The sequence below is a fragment of the Amblyraja radiata genome, chromosome 17 (genome assembly GCF_010909765.2).
Source record: "Amblyraja radiata isolate CabotCenter1 chromosome 17, sAmbRad1.1.pri, whole genome shotgun sequence".
Lineage (NCBI taxonomy): Eukaryota > Metazoa > Chordata > Chondrichthyes > Rajiformes > Rajidae > Amblyraja > Amblyraja radiata.
The window spans coordinates 12,843,523-12,860,068 of NC_045972.1; the positions used below are offsets into that span (position 1 = coordinate 12,843,523).

Consider the following 16,546-nt stretch of genomic DNA (forward strand, 5'->3'; position numbering starts at 1 on the left):
TGATGGGTCAGAAGGGAGCTGGGCAGCATTATCCACGGAAGCAGGTACCAAACCATCGAATATCCCAATGGACAGACAGTAAACTATCAACATTTTACTGGTTGTGTGACTTTATCGAACGCCTTCTAAGAAATTTTCTATAAAGATATTTTCCATGTTAAGTGATAGATTTCCTATTTTATGATTCTGAAGATATTACATTATTGATACTTATTATGAATAGCTCTGGAATTTGTCAGTGATGGACTAATCAGTAGAACATTTATCCTCTATCTCCTGGATAACATTTGAACTTAAGCTTGAATGTTTCAAAGCATAGATACCCATTACTGTGTAACACAATAGGAAAGATAACACAGACTTAATTTTTCTGAACTAAATTATTTACAGATATAAATCTACCTTTAAACCTTCCTGGTCAGCAGTAAAACACGTATATAATCCTGCAGCATTTGTCTATATCAAGTAATTTTGTTTTAAGACGAATTTTGCACATCTCATTAACTTCCTCTCAAATGGACTAATCCGAGCCTCAAGTTGTGATTTCCTAAAATGTAACCATCACCACAATAAAGTAGGACAGAGTTTGCCCTCAGGAGCAGTCTGGCACTAACTCCATACCCCACAGCTTCTTGTAACGCAACTAGCATTTTAATCGCTGTCAGTTTTGGAAGGAAAATATATCATCAAAAGATTGATGAAAAAGGATTTTGTTTGTGAGCATTATCTAATTTTTATTGAGCTTTCTAATTACTTACTATTGATCTTCTTCTTGCGTTTGGTTGTAGGACAACTTGTTCTAATTGATCTTATTTGATTGTGCACGCCGGGTTGATTGAATTGGTTGAAACAGAGCGGACCACGTGAAGGTTGCAATCTCCCACCCCACTTACAGTTGATCAAAACCTTTGTACTTAAAACATTTATTTCTAAGATTTCCATCTTTGCAAGACATTTAATTGCATACAACACCACCCCATGTACAAAATTCAAATCAAGATATATTTTCACATATCTTAATGGACTCTTACTTTCCACTAGTTAATAAACTTTATTGGAAAAAAAGATATCCACGCTGGTTGAAGTCATCATAATCACTTATTTGGAAACTGCATTATATGTAGTATTTTCCAGTAGAGAGGAAGAGTTTGTTTCAAGCCGCAGTCCTCATACATTTTATCTTTCAATTGTTGCAGAATGCAAGTAATAAAATCCACTTGAGTATTATTGGGAGTAATTGGACTGTGTGGACTTATTTCTTCTTATGAAGCATTGAAATGATGAAGTTAATAATAATGAAGTCTTACCTTCTCCATCATGGTCTGGTTTGGCTCAGCCACCAAGCACGACACCTGGAGGCTGCAGCAAATTGTCCGATCAGCAGAGAAGGTTATTGGCTGCAACCTTCCCTCCATTGATGAACTGTACACTCCATGGGGCCAGGAAGCGAGCGGGCAAGAACATCTCTGACCCCTCTCACCCTGGCCACAAACTCTTTGAATCACTTCCCTCTGGAAGGTGACTCCGGATTGTCAAAGCTACCACAGCCAGACATAAAAACAGCTTTTATCCACGAGTAGTTGCTCTACTCAACAGCCAAAAATCTGTAGCCTTCCTTTGATCTGGTATTTTGACGGTTCACATGCTTGATCAATGGTGTTTTATCATTAATGTTTTATTATTATTAATGTTTAGTGTTTTCTGAGTCATTCGTAACTGTCACTGTATGTCATGTTGTTACTTGTGGGTGGAGCACCAAGGCAAATTCCTTGTATGTGAATACTTGGCCAATAAACTTACTTACTTACTTATAATGACAAAATATTTACCTAAGCATCGAAGATGAGTGTAATATATATTATATTACAGGGGGCTCCATTATAAGACTGACTGATCCATTAATATAACAATATGGCATTTACATGTACATTTCCTAATGCACTGATATATTTAATGTAGTTTGGAAAGCTAATGCAAAGTATTTTTTTCTTTAGGTATTTAATTGGTGAAGAAGGATACTGCTTGACATCGATGCAGAGTGCTCTATCATATGTGGAATCTTTATCCAAAGCCTGAATCCTGTCGATTACGTCCATATATTTGCAGAGAATCTTCAAGATGGCTTCTTGTTCCGCTCCTTAAAGACTATTTTTATATTTAATTCTCAGGTGGAATGTAGTTTTCAATTGAAATATAAAATGGTATGATATTTGGGACAAACATTTTGATGTTGTCCAGACATTGTAAAATTATCTATTTGTGTGAGCATGTATTGAAATAGTATGACTGGTTGAAGGTAATAATAAGGGATCGCACAGATATAAAAGTTGTATATTCTATGCTAATGTTGGAGAAGACTACTACCCACTGCACTAGAACTGGTCAACTATACACCCAATCCTTCACTAGTATGAGTATTGCAATTTCTGTTCATTATTTTGGATGTTGGACCTTTTCCTCGACATATAATATATTGAAATCAAATCTTTAGAATGTTGTTGATTTTATATTGGTTGAAGTTTTAAGTCAATAGATTTTCTTCTATTGTATATAATATTTCTTTTAATTTAAAAATAAAAGGAGTTGTAAATCCATCTTTCAATGCTAATTTACAATTTTTTTTGGTGAAGACCTAAGAAAGTAAGATTTGCCAGTCTTACTAACTTGGAAATGTTGTCCCTATACATAATGAATGTTCTAAGTTTCTGATCATTTTAAATATTATTTTTTTTTTTTTTCCTCTATTTTCTTCTGTAAATGTGTATATGCATACATGCAAAAATCCAATGTAAAGCATCGATTGTTGCCATTGTAAAAATTATTTATTGTAATTTGGCTAGAAATGTAAAGGTAAGCCAAGGATAGAGGAGAAAAGTAATTGCTAAATATCTTTGGACTGTATTTTGTGCAATTTTATGTCTTGGATCGTACAATTTTTTGAAAAGTTGTCAAAACATAGTGCCGCTTACGTGGAACAGTTATATTGAGGTGACACAGTGCTGAGGCTTCTGTTTTCTCTTACTTTGCTGTTCGTTACATGATGGGATATTGTTGCATGAAGTAACTACTTGATTGTTGACCATTTTTCTATTAACATTTTACAAAATGTTAGATTTCAAAATGAAATACACAGCAGGAATTTCAGCATGTAAAAAAATATATATAGGATGACGATAATGTTCAGCACAATCATTATTTATTGGATCTGATAAAAAAGCATAACAGGTCCATTTATTTAAACTGAGTGTTAAGGATATTGAAAGAAGTGAGGGACATGCTGCAAAATGACACTGAGGAATAAGAGCAACCACGACCCAAATGAATGGCAGTGGCTGGGAAAGCGTCAAACGTTACGGGACATATATCAGAAAAAATAATGCTAACCCCTTCACCATCCTTTGTACATCATTGACTACACACTACAGCATTCGTATTCAGATTCAGCAATGCCAGATTTACACTTTAACCAGTCATGGTGATCTGATTGTGTAATGAGGTTGGATATACCAAAGTAAAACACAATTGTGATGGAGTAAGCTCAGTGGATCAAGCAGCATTTGAGTAGGAAATGGATAGGTGACACTTGGGTCGGGACCCTTTTTCAAATGTACAAAGTTTTTGATGGCATAATTTGATGGCAGCATAGTGGCGCAGCAATAGACCTGCTGCCTCACAGTGTCGGAGACCCGGGTTCCATACTGACTATGGGTGCTGTCAGTGTGAAATTTGTGCGTTCTCCCTGTGACCACGTATGTTTTCACAGGGTGCTTCGGTTACCTCCCACGTTCCAAAGACATGCAGGTTAATTGCCCGTTGTGTATAGCATGTGAAAGTGGAATAATATAGAGTTTGTGTCCAGGTGATTGTTAGTCGGAGTGGACTCAGTGGGCTGATATAAACTCATTTTTAGAGCTTTTAGATATTGTGCGTGCTTTATTTTAATGCTTAATTATTTCAGGTAACGACCAGAGTAAAATAACTATTGGGTTAAAGGCTCCTCTGCCTTGATTCACTCAATGCATAAGTAAGATAAAATGAAGGGAGGTTGTTTAGGAATCTATTAATGAGCGACCCCATAAGATGGGATTCTTAATGTATCTCAAAGGACCAGCTTCCTGGAAAATAGAAATGCAGACTGAACTGCCAGGACAAGCCTTAGACTACCAGTGCCTCCTTATTGAGGCCAAGACTGAGCTCCTGGCACGTCTGAGATCCTCTTTGTGGCTAATACAGCCACCGAGATAAGTCCAAAACAGCCAGCTCCTCCTTCTTTGCCAAGACTGAGCTGCCAGGACAAGCCCAAGACTGCCAGTTCGTCCTCACCTGATGACGCGTCCCCACATGGAACCGGACCTTCTTGTCACTATCATCCTTCATAATGAATAAACCTTTTCACGTGAGTTCACCCGACCACCAGTGTGTCGGTGTAGTCATTGTCGACCCGGCATCATCTGCGAGCCCACACCAATGAATAATGTAAAATCATAGATATTATAAATGCTGTAATGAATAGGTTTGAGACAGAAGAAATGTCCTGATGTAGGATTTGTCCCAATACGTCAACATTTCCTTTCCCCTGACAGATGCTGCTCAACCTGCTGGGTTTCTTCAGCAGATTGTTTGTTGCTTAAGGAACATATTTCCTATTCTGCCAATAATTTGGCAAAAAATGATGACAGCTCTGCTGGGTAAGTGACAACCAAATATTGATAACCTTTAAACAGTAATTAAAATCAGTTGCGCTCTGGTCAAGAGTCAAGAGTCTTTTGTGTGCTGACCACAGAACAATGAAATTGTTACTTAGTTGCTGAAGTTAGTGTTGTCTAGTGTTCATGAAGCTGATAGTTGCAGTGAAGCAACTGTTTTCAGGCTCCTGTACCACATTTCCAGTGGTAATGGTGAAATGAGAGCGTGGCCAGGGTGGTGCGTGATATTAGGGGTATTGGCTGCCTTTATGAGGCAGCGCTTTCTTTAGACCAATCCAATGGTGGGAAGGTCACTACTCTCGACACTTGGAACAGAAAATGATACTATTTTCTGAAGTCCAAAGAATTTAATTTTAATTGTAAACATTTACAGTCAGAATATGTATCATTGATCCAAAGTCAACGTGGCCTCGGAGACTTGTAAGATGAGGAAGAGTTATTGTTGATTTCCCATTATTCCCCAACTAATAATTATGTTTGAACTATCTTCAGAGTGGGCTGCATTCAAGGTCATAGAACCCTGCCTGCTCTTTGCACGGGGGACCAGGCGTCTTTCCTGCTGTACATCAATTGTATCTGAGCTGGTAATCCACTATTTGCTGACTGAGGTTGTCTGGTGTTGAGCCCAATCCCAATCCCTCAGACTGTGATAGAATTATTATCGCTGTGGATGCTACAATTGAGCAAGTTTATCTGCTGCCAGGTCATGTGTACCCTGATGGTCATCAACCACGTATTGGACGCTGAGCCTTTGTTCAGAGAGCCTTTCTGCAATAACTCGAGAATCTTATATCTTTCTACCCCGAGACGAGATACCTAAAGCAGCATGCCTTCTTGCGCTAAAATAATTAGTGCTCATCTTCATTTTTTGTAACATGAGTTAGCTATGTCAAGAAAATTATTTTAACAAAACCAAGTATAACTCCAGTAAAATGTTACTGGATATCACTCAGCTGAACCTGGGAAGGTTGTGCTTCAATTAAATTGTTTTTTTTTTTGTATTCTGAAGAATAAACAGAATTTAAATGACCTCCCACTTGAAAAATAAATTGATAAATTAAATTCTAAATGAGGCAATTATCATTTCTAAATGTAAGCTAAAAGTGAGTGGATGATATGAAGTGATGTTTTTGAATGTGTGAAATATTTTTGATAATTAACATGAATGGTAATTTAATTACATATACTCGTTATATTATTGAAAGGGCCAGGGGGATAATAAAAGGCAAGTGCAGCCCTTGTGGAAGTCTAAAGTAAAATTATGCTGCATGTAATAGCATTGACATTAGTTGGTTAGTCACTTGAGGTGGCCGTGGGTTTGTAGATGTGCAATGTTGTTGTTTAAGTAGTTACATTCCAGATCGATCAGTTTTAACTTTTATCTGACCAAGTAAAACCAGCAAGGACTATATTTACCATTTTTTTGTACTTCATTGATAAAAGGGGTTGGATGTTAAGTGTGATTTATTAATTACATGGAACATGCTTGCAGATCATTTTTTAAAACCGCACCATAAAGGAGCGATCCTTATCTTTTGTTGGTTACTTACAGAATCATGTGTTTGGATGATTTATATTAAAATGGGATCTGTTTTTGCATTTTTCTCCTGTCTTTGGTCACTGAAAATGATTGTTTAGTTCAGTTTAGTTTAGAGATACAGAGTGGAAATAGGCCCTTCGGCCCACCGAGTCCGCACCGACTAGTGATCCCTGCACATTAGCGCTATCCTACACACACTAGGGACAATTTTACATTTATACCAAGCCAATTAACCTGCAAACCTGTACGTCTTTGGAGGGTGGGAGGAAACTGAAGATCTCGTAGAAAACCCACGCGGTCACGGGGAGAACGTACAAACCCCGTACAGGCGGCACCCGTAGTCGGGATCGAACGCAGGTATCTGGCGCTGTGAGTGCTGTAATGCAGCAACTCTACCGCTGTGCCATCATGCCGCCCAGTTTCTTTTCAGTTCTCTATTCAATTTCCAGTGATGAAGAAGAACCTGCTTCTGTTCAGATCAATTTACTTTACATAGTCCTGGAATTTCATGATAATGCTCCAGGAACCTTCATACATTTAGAAATGTAACTTCAGTGATTACTGTTTGAGTTTGTTGAAATTGTGCTCACTATTGAATTAAAGTTGCTATTGTTTTCTGTATAAATAAAATGGTTTAAATTATAATTGCTTCGTTTTAATGAAATCATGTGAACATTTTAGCATAAATAGGCCCATTACTATGAACTATATTTTAGAAGTAAAAATAAAATAAATATTTTTGGAAAGCTTGTACCATTGAATAATGAGTTACAATATTTTAAACAATCTTCAAAATTGAGGTTTTGTATTAAAATCCAAACTGCTTGAAAAGAAAATGTCTTGTTGAACCATTGATGACATTGTTAGTTTAGTCTCATTAAAATCTCTCTCTAAGTTGTTTGTTATCATGGTTTGAGAATCCATATTTGCTTTCAACATGGGAGGAATCTGTTTGGCCCAGCAAGTTAATGCCAGTTCAGGGCAATCCTGTTCGCCCGCTATTTTTCTCTGGAATCTATAATTTCTCATCAATGCCGCACACTACGGCAACCAATTTACCTCCTTATAGAGAAGGGGGTGATAGGGGACGAGAAAGAATGCTGGAAGAGAGGAGGGGAAGGACAAAAACTGGCAGGTAGTAGGTTAGTACAGGTGAGGAAGGATTTTTGATCAGCAGGTGGTTGGACAAAGGCCAGACTTGAAAAAGACTGAAGATGTGAGAAAGGGATTGAAGGGTTGAAAATTGTGACGGTAGAAGCGGGAATTTAAGTGGAAGGGGGGTTGGCAAAGGTGCGAGTCCAGGTTGAGCAGGGAAAAGACTTGTGAGGGGGGGTGGTGGAAGAAGAGGGGGTCGTTACCTAAAATTGGAAAACTCAATGTTCATACATCTGGATTGTAAGCTACCCAAGAAGAATTCAAGGTCCTATCCCTCCAATTAGTGTGTGGCCTCACTCTGGCAATGGATGAGGCCCAGGACACAAAGATCAGTATGGGAAGGGGAGTTAAGGTGGTTTGCAACTGGAAGTTCCAGAGGCTTTGTCGGACCGAGCGTAATTGTTCGACAACATGGTTGCCGAGTCTATGCTTTGCCTCACCAATTTACAGGAGGCCACATTGGGAACACTGGATGCAGTAGATGAGGTTAGATGAGTTGCATGTGAACCTCTGACTCTCCTGGAAGGACTGTTGGGGTCCCTGGATGAAAGTGAGGAAAGAGGTAAAGGGACAGGTGTTACATTTCCTGCATTTGCAGGGGAAAGTATCTAGGGAGGGGGTGGTTTTGGTGGGAAGGGATGAGTGAACCAAGGAGTTGTGGAGGGAGCGGTCCCTGTCTCTGCCACATCTCCCAGATGAGGCTTTCCATTCGAGGACATCCGAGATTATCTCATTCTTTAGTAAACGTGGTCTTCCCCCTGGTGTCTCCTGTGTGTCCCATATTCAGCTCTCGCTTCCTCTCCCCCCAGACGGAACAAAGATAAAGTTCTCCTAGTCCTCATCCTTCGCCCTACCAGCTGTCGCAGCAAACACAATATTCAACATTTCCACCACCGCAAACAAGATCCCACCACCAGTTACATCTTCCCATCCCCACCCCTTTCAGCCTTCTGCAGAGACCTCTCTCTCCGCAACTTCTTGGTTCACTCATTCCTTTTCACCCAAACCACCCCCTCCGCAGGTACTTTCCCCTGCAACTGCAGGAGATGCAACATCCGTCCCTATACCTCCATATCTGTAGGTACCTCTCTCCCCTGACTCTCAGTCTGAAGAAGGGTCTTGACCTGAAATGTCACCCAATCCTTCTCTCCAAAGATGCTGTCTGTCCCGCTGAGTTACTCCAGCATTTTGTGTCTCTCTTCGTGTAAACCAACTTCTTGAGTTCCTTCCTAAACATAGAACTAGTGTATAGGTGGTTGTTGGTCAGCATGGACTCAGTGGGCTGAAGGGCCTGTTTTCACGCTGTATCTCTCAAGTAAACTACTTGTTTACTCCTCTCGTACATGACCAAGGCAGATAACAAACCAAGTTTGAAACAAAGCGATCCTTCCAAATACCAAACCTGCCACCTTATCCAAGTGACATTCTGTTTCACATTATTCATAGAGATTAATGAAAATGCATTAAAATTTATGCATGATGTATGGATTTTACCTTTGAGAAGTCTTTTTACCAAACACATCTTAGTGCAGCAAAAAAATAAACTGCTAGAGAAACTCGGAGGATCAGGCAACATCTGAGGTGGAAAATGGACAGACGACGTTTCAGGTCGGGGCTCTTCTTGAGAACAGTCCATTCCCACATATGTCATCTATCCACTCCCTCCACAGGTCCTACCTGGCCCACTAAGTTCCTCCAGCAGCTTGTTCTTTGCTCAAGATTCCAGCCTCAACAGTCTCGTGTTTATATGTCCATGTGCAGCTTGGAACATCTTAATTTTTCTATTGTTAAAACTGAATACAGTTTAAAAATAATATTGAAAGCAACGCAATTGAAGTGCATTTTTATTCATTACAAGCACTGATTGTCCACTTGTGATCATTTATTGTTAATTTAAATTGAAATATATTTTCCTTTTCCACATTTTACTTTGAATTGGAATGTGTCTGCTCAACTGGTCTGGGCTGACACAATTTTCTTTCCCCAAATACAGAGCAAATGTAAACATTATGCACATACGACTGAAAGTATAACCAAGATTCATGTTTTAAAATATTGTGTCTGGCAATAGAACTACATTCTTATGGGGTTAGGGTAGTTAGACTTACCACAGCTGAACAATTTGATTTACTGGAGGGTCTTAGCTTGAAGCCTAAATTAAGGACTTTCTTACGCCAAGATGTTGACCAGATCTGATGGCTATGGAAATGTGTAGAACCCCTGATAATTGTAACCATGGCAAGTGACAGGCAGACAAGCAATGCACCCAGCTGGATCCCCAATATGTCTTCAAAAATGGAGTAAACATGCCACAGTGCATCATGTCCAGAAGACTGAATTAAAAACAAAATTCCCATTGCAATTTAGTACAGACATTTCAGTCTCTTCTCAACTATTTATACAACAGACTCGTTTAATTAAATCACTTGTTATTTGGATGTTGCAGACAACTTAGAAATGTTCTTAACCTTCAAAATATTTCCTCAATACAGGAATAAAATGATCCAATTATCATGCCCAAAAGTCGATATCTGTATATCCCTCATTGTAACATCTTAGATTGTGATTATTACTATTTTTGAATTGCATCTTTTATGATTAGAAACATTTAACACTTCCACAGCCAGATTGCACAGAGAATTTATATTGAATTTGTGATATTGAATTTGCATCTTTGTTGAAGAGTTTTATAAAAAAAACATTAATTATAAAGAAGAATTGCTATTATTCGAATATATGTCCTTTTAGGAAAGTACAGTATGCAAATTACCTAGTTTGAAATTATTATGAAATAAAACTATAAATTACATGACACACTTGCATCCTATCATTGAATTTCTAAATCTTTGTCACCTGTTTATATTTTAACTATAATTTTGTGGTAAAAGTACAAACTAAACATGATCTTAAGATATGATATAGAAGCCAAGAAGGCTGTGCATCGATGACTATCATCTGTGGTTTATAAATTGTTTTTCTTCTCTGAAAGAATTATAGGCAACATTGTACTGCCTTGGCCAGACCTGCCTCATGCATAACACACTTTTGTGCTAAATTATTGCACGTCTCCAAGCATTCACCTGATGCTTATATAGTTTCACGTGTGATCATCACACTTAGCGATAACTGATATGTCAATTTAGGTAGATAATTGTAAGATGTATGAATTACTATTTTATGTGAAAGGAATAGCGAATGACCCTGTTAAAGGAACAGACAAATGTATCATGTATCTCATGAGAAGTGAACTAACAACTAACAATAATTCCTGGAGACACAAGAAACTGCAGTTGCTAGAATCTTGAGCAAAAGCCAAAGTGTTGGAGGAACTCAACAGGTCAGGCAGCATATGTGGAGACAATGGAAAGATGATGTTTCAGGTCGGAACCCTTCTTCAGATTAGCATAAATCTTGATGTTTTTAAAATGTCAGATTGAATCAGAATAGTTCATTCAGCCCTTCAGTTTGTTCCAAGATTTTTTAAGATCATAGTTGGCCAGTGTCTTAACTCTATCTCTCTGCTTTAGATAAACCCTGAGTTTTAAAAACATCAGCTGACATAGGACAAGGGTATTCCCATTTTCCAGTATACTTTGTGCGAAATATGATTTCCTAATCTAATGAATGACCCTGCTCTACCTTAAGAAGAATTGGAATTAATTCTCGGGTGCCTCAAGTATCTTCCACATCTACATAGAACTATACTGTTGTATAGTACATGAACAGGCCCTTCAGCCCACATAATGCCAAATTAAACTAATCCCTTCCGCCTGCAAGTGATCCATATCCTCCATTCCCTGTATGTTCACATTCCTAATTAAAAGCCTATTAAACTCCATGAGTGGAAGCAAATTGTTGAGTCTTCCGTTCACTATCTGCTCAGTTAGAACTTGTGCTTCTGCAACAGTGGATTCATCCGTCCATAGACTGTTGCAGCGCTTGGATTAACCCGCGCCAGTGCAGGTGATGTTTGTGGTTGGCCCATATAAATGAGAAAATGTGGGGAGAATAAAAAGAAAATGAATGTAGGATTATGTAAATGGTTGGGTGATGGTTAAGATGGACTCAATTGGCCAAAGGGCTTGTTTCCTTGCCATATCTCTATAGTTCAGTTTAGTTTATTGTCACGTGTACCGAGGTACAGTTGCTGCGTGCTAACCAGTCAGCAGAAAGGCAATACATGATTACAATCGAGCCATTCGCAGTGTACAGATGCATGATAAGGGAAAAGTGTTTCATGCAATACAAAGTCAGTAAAGTCCGATCAAAGTCCAGATGGGCACAATGGTTGATATAGATGTGGTTGATCGAAGAGCCTATTTCAATGCTGCACAACTCTATAACTGAGCAAAAAAACAAAGTGATAGAGTGTGGCGGTCCAGGCGGCTACAAGAGGAACTTTGTGGGTCAGACAGCATGTGTGATGAGAACGGACGGTTCAGGTTGGGACCTTTCTTCCGATTGATCGGAGAAGAGGGGAGAAAGCTGGAAATGAGAGGTGGGGGTGGGACAAGCCTGCCAAGTGATAAGTGAACACAGATGAGGAGGGTTTGATTAACGGATGGTGGAGTAAGTGACAAAAGTGAGAGGTGAAAAGGAGACAAGAGAGTATAGATAAGGAGAGAAGAAGGGTGGGATGTAATGCCAGAGGGAGGGAGATGGATGCAAGAGGACAGTTGAAGGGGATAAAAGAGGAAATTGGATGGGAGATGAGTGTCCAAAGGAGGACAAAAGAGCAGGGTATTCGGGGCTTAGGAGGTATTTGGAAAAATGGGAGCGCATAGATGGGGGTGGATTTGGGGGGGAGGGTATTACTTGAAATTGGAAAATTCAATGTTGATGCTGTTGGGTTGTAAACTAGCCACGAGGTGCTGTTGCTCCAGTGTGCATGTGGAGGAACAGCGCCTCATATTCCACTTGAGTAGTTTACAACCCAATGGTATGAATGTTAAATTCTCCAATTTCAAGTAATATCCCCCCTCCACCAGTATCACCTCCAGCCTTTGTCTGACGAAGGGTCCTATCCCAAAACATCTGTCCATTTTCCTTCCCAGATGCTGCCCTAAATGCCTCCTACATTTTTCTTCTGGCTCAAATGCCAGCATCTGCAGTTTCTTGTGTCTCCCTGTAACTCAATGACAATAATTAGCAAAGTTACAAAATTTTGAGATTTTAAAAATCAAGTCTGCAATTTATCCCGATAAAGCATTAAAAGAAGTTTAATTTGACACCTAATTCACTTTCATGTCTTCAGTATTAAAAAGGTTATGGCCATTTTCATACTCAGAAATTAGCATCTTGTTTCCTATTGATTTTCCATTGACTTAACACAAAGGTTGTGATCAAGGACAGTGAAATGGCCATAACTTTATTAAAAATTAAGAGAACTGAAAGACATTTTCAGTTATTATAGATAGAAGCATTCTGAAACAAATATTAAAAATCTTACTTGGATGACCTGAAATTAAAGCATATAATTAGTTAGTTACCCAATTGTAGCTAATTCCAAAATTCAATTACTAGATCTAAACATCTATCCATTTCTTAAGTAAAGATTAACATTTTTTAATATCCTAAGTGTCCAAAGAACATTCACACAAGAATTCACAATAAAACATGATTTTTAAATCTCATTGACATTAATTTATAGAGCAGCTTGGCGAGTAAAGTCTTCCATCTCCTGCTACCCACCCCTCCCTAAACACGACTGTGAACAAACAAGTCATACTTTCTGTTGCCAACTGTCCCGTATTAGCCGGGACATCCCGTATATTGGGCTAAATTGGTTTCAACCATACGGGATGGCCCTTGTCCTGTATTTGACTGCTACTACTCGGATCGAGGGAACTGTCAATTCGGAGCGCCACGTCGGGCCCCGCCTCAACCGTCCTGACGTAGTGCAGCCCATAGAGTGCAGCAGCAGCGCCTCGCCCGTGGCGCCGTCGGACAGTGGCCCCATCAGTCTGCAGCTGTCCGACCTTCAGACCTTCGCTTACAGCCGACACCACCCCCCCCTTACTGTCCCTTATTTTGACCTTTTGTCCCTTATTTGGGAGTGAGAAAGTTGGCGACCCTAGTTGTAGGGGTTGTAACCAATAGTGAGGGCTATAATTAGTGAATAGGGATTTGGATTGTACTAATGTGGTAGCAGGAAACTACAGACAATGCCCAACAGGAATGTTATTGGTGATGTGTGTACCTACCATTGTATCCAAAGTTTGGATCCACCGTTCACAAATTTAAACTTGTGGACAATTATCTCATTCTGTTTGTGACCTAAGTAAGTCTTTCTGAGTTCCATTCTGTAATTAAGACTTTGTTGTGTTGTTAATCAAGTCTCTGCAAAATCTCTTTACAGTTAATCAAGTTTCTGAGTAACCTCGTCATCTGATAATATAAAAATGTACCAGAGTCACACTTGACAGGTTAGCTTTGGCTAGCCTCCCGGTGTACATCAGTTTAATAAATCGCCCGTTACTTCAAACATCAACTCTGCGTAGACTTTCCATTTTGCTCCTACACTTTACATATGCAAAGTGGCGGGGTGGCACAGTGGCGCAGCGGTAGAGTTGCTGCCTTGCAGCACCAGAGACCCGGATTCAATCCGGACCACGTGTGCTGTCTGGACGGAATTTGTACGTTCTCTCTGAGACCGCGTGGGTTTTCTCAGAGATATTTGGTTTCCTCCCACACTCCAAAGACGTACAGGCTTGTAGATTAATTGACTTGGTATAAATGAAAATTGGCCTGAGTGTGTGTAGGGTAGTGTTAATGTGCAGAAATCGCTGGTCGGTGCGGACTCGGTGGGCCGAAGGGCCTGTTTCTGTACTGTATTGCTAAATTAAACTAAACTTTCTTTCCATGCCAGAGAAGGTCTGTTTCCACAGAGAACAGATCACCCCTAATGGCGGCGCGGCTCTGGCTGCAGCGGCTCTCCGGCAGTCCTGTTTGTTTTGTGTTTTTTGGGTTGTTTATTTTCGTTTTGGTTAGTCTAGTTTTGGTTTTTAGTTTCTGTTTGGGGGGGGGGGGGGGGGTTGAAACGGGGCTTGCTGTCTCTCCCTGCGGGGGAATGCGACTTTTATGTCGTATTCCCCTTCTCTGCCTCCGTCTGCGCTGAGGCCTAATGGCGGAGCTGGCGGAGCTGGCGACCTCGAGGCTCAGGAGGCAGAGCCCGCAAGGACTCGCACTGAGCTCGCTCCCGTGAGGACGGCCCGGCTCGGGGCTGGAACAGGGCTTCCGTGAGGGGCTGTGACGCTACCGTGAGGACGGCCGGCCCGAGGAAGGAACGGTGCTCCCGTCGGAGTGGCAGAGCTCGGGGAGGTACGGCGTTCCCAGCCCGAGGGAGAAGCGGCGCCCAGTCGGGGCGGCCCAGCCCGAGGGAGGAGCGGTGCCCGGTCGGGGCGGCCCAGCCCGAGGGAGGAGCGGCGCCCAGTCGGGGCGGCCCAGCCCGAGGGAGGAGCGGCGCCCAGTCGGGGCGGCCCAGCCCGAGGGAGGAGCGGTGCCCGGTCGGGGCGGCCCAGCCCGAGGGAGGAGCGGCGCCCAGTCGGGGCGGCCCAGCCCGAGGGAGGAGCGGCGCCCGGTCGGGGCGGCCCAGCCCGAGGCTGAGACGGTAACGGCACTCACGTGAGGGCGATCCGGCTCGGGGCTGGAACGATGCTCCGGTGGCTTGCACGGTGGTCTGGCGGCGGTGACCTGAGTTTGGGGTTCAGCCGCGGGCCAGCGGCTGCGTCAGCAGGACTGGTGAGCGGCAGCTTCGACCACCCCGGGCCGCGGTGTTTGAGCCGCGGGACAGTCGTAACATCGCCCGGGGGGTATCGCCTCAGCGCAGAAGGAGAAGAGGAGGGAAGAGACTGGAGACCTAAGACTTTTGCCTCCATCACAGTGAGGAGATGTTGGGTGGACTCACTGTGGTGGATGTTAATATGTGTTTATTGTTGTTTTTTATTGTATTGTATTGTATGTATGACTGCTTCAATTTCGTTCAGACTTCGGTCTGAATGACAATAAAAGGCTATCTAATCTAATCTAATCTATCTAATCTAATCTAATCTAATAAACCAGAACTTCAGATTAATTCAAAAACAATTGGGTGGAATGAAAGGAAACTCATTTGTTAGACTTGTCATGCAATCCCCTACGACATCTGTGACATATTTAAGGTGGTATTTCAGGTTGAGACCCTTCTTCAGACCCGAAACGTCACCCATTCCTTCTCTCCGGTGATGCTGCTTGTCCCGCTGAGTTACTCCAGCTTTTTGTGTCTATCTTCGGTTTAAACCAGCATCTGCAGTTCCTTCTTACATATTTAAGGTGGTGTCTGCCAATTCTCTTCATAATGTAGCTTGAAAAGTCTATTCATAGTGGGAATCCTATTGTTTGATGCAATAGGCATTTGTTCTCTGGCCCTGTGTTTGTTTCGTGACCTTTTATTAGTTGTGGTCGTCTCAAGGCAGAGACGTTTTTTTGCTGAGGTTGCGGAAATAGGCCCCTCAGGCCATCAAGTTAATGCCTATCATCGAGGGCCCATTTACAGGAGTTCCCTTTTTATTGTTGAGGGCAGAGTTAACAAAGGCGGTGATATTTCCCGCAGTCAAATTGTGCGGAATGCATTGTGTGGGCATGCAAATGAAGAAATGCAAGTTCAAACGAAAACCAAAGGTAGTTTTAGCACCGTGAAAATAGACTTCACCCTGTTTTCAACAAGGATCTAAAATAGGCAAAGGCCAAAAAAGTATCAATAGCTTAAAATTCATATCTCAGAAATAGCCATTTCTAAAAATTCCAGAGAGAAGCCATTTCAGAAATAGCACTGGAAAATTGTGCTTACAAGCCAGTCAGGATCAAGTTGTCAAACATGAGTTAAGAGGCATCTTACAAACCATTAAAATGTAAATAGGTGCAGGATTTAAACTTGTGACCTCTGGAGCCTTTCAATACATTCATGGTCAATGTTCTCCCTCAGCTCCAATTTCCCATCCCATTATTTTATCCCTTCATTCCAGCGTCCCAGGCGCCTGGGGGATATCCGGGACCGCTGGGCAGCGCAGGGGGTGGCATGATATGGCACCCAGAGAAAATTCACACGGTCACAGGGAGAATGTGCAAACTTCGTACAGGCAGCACCTGTAGCCAGGATCGAACAACT

General features: G+C 41.3%; 1 protein-coding gene across 1 annotated transcript in view; it reads left to right on the forward strand.

Annotated features, from left to right (window-relative positions):
- The window catches only part of vps9d1 (VPS9 domain containing 1), a 78,606-nt gene extending 76,012 nt beyond the window's left edge, over positions 1-2,594 (forward strand). Inside the window, exon 15 of the mRNA XM_033035753.1 lies at positions 1,995-2,594. Coding sequence (XP_032891644.1) covers positions 1,995-2,076 — 82 coding nt within the window. The 3' untranslated portion in view covers positions 2,077-2,594. The remainder of the gene's footprint in view (positions 1-1,994) is intronic.
- The last annotated feature ends 13,952 nt before the right edge of the window (positions 2,595-16,546 follow it).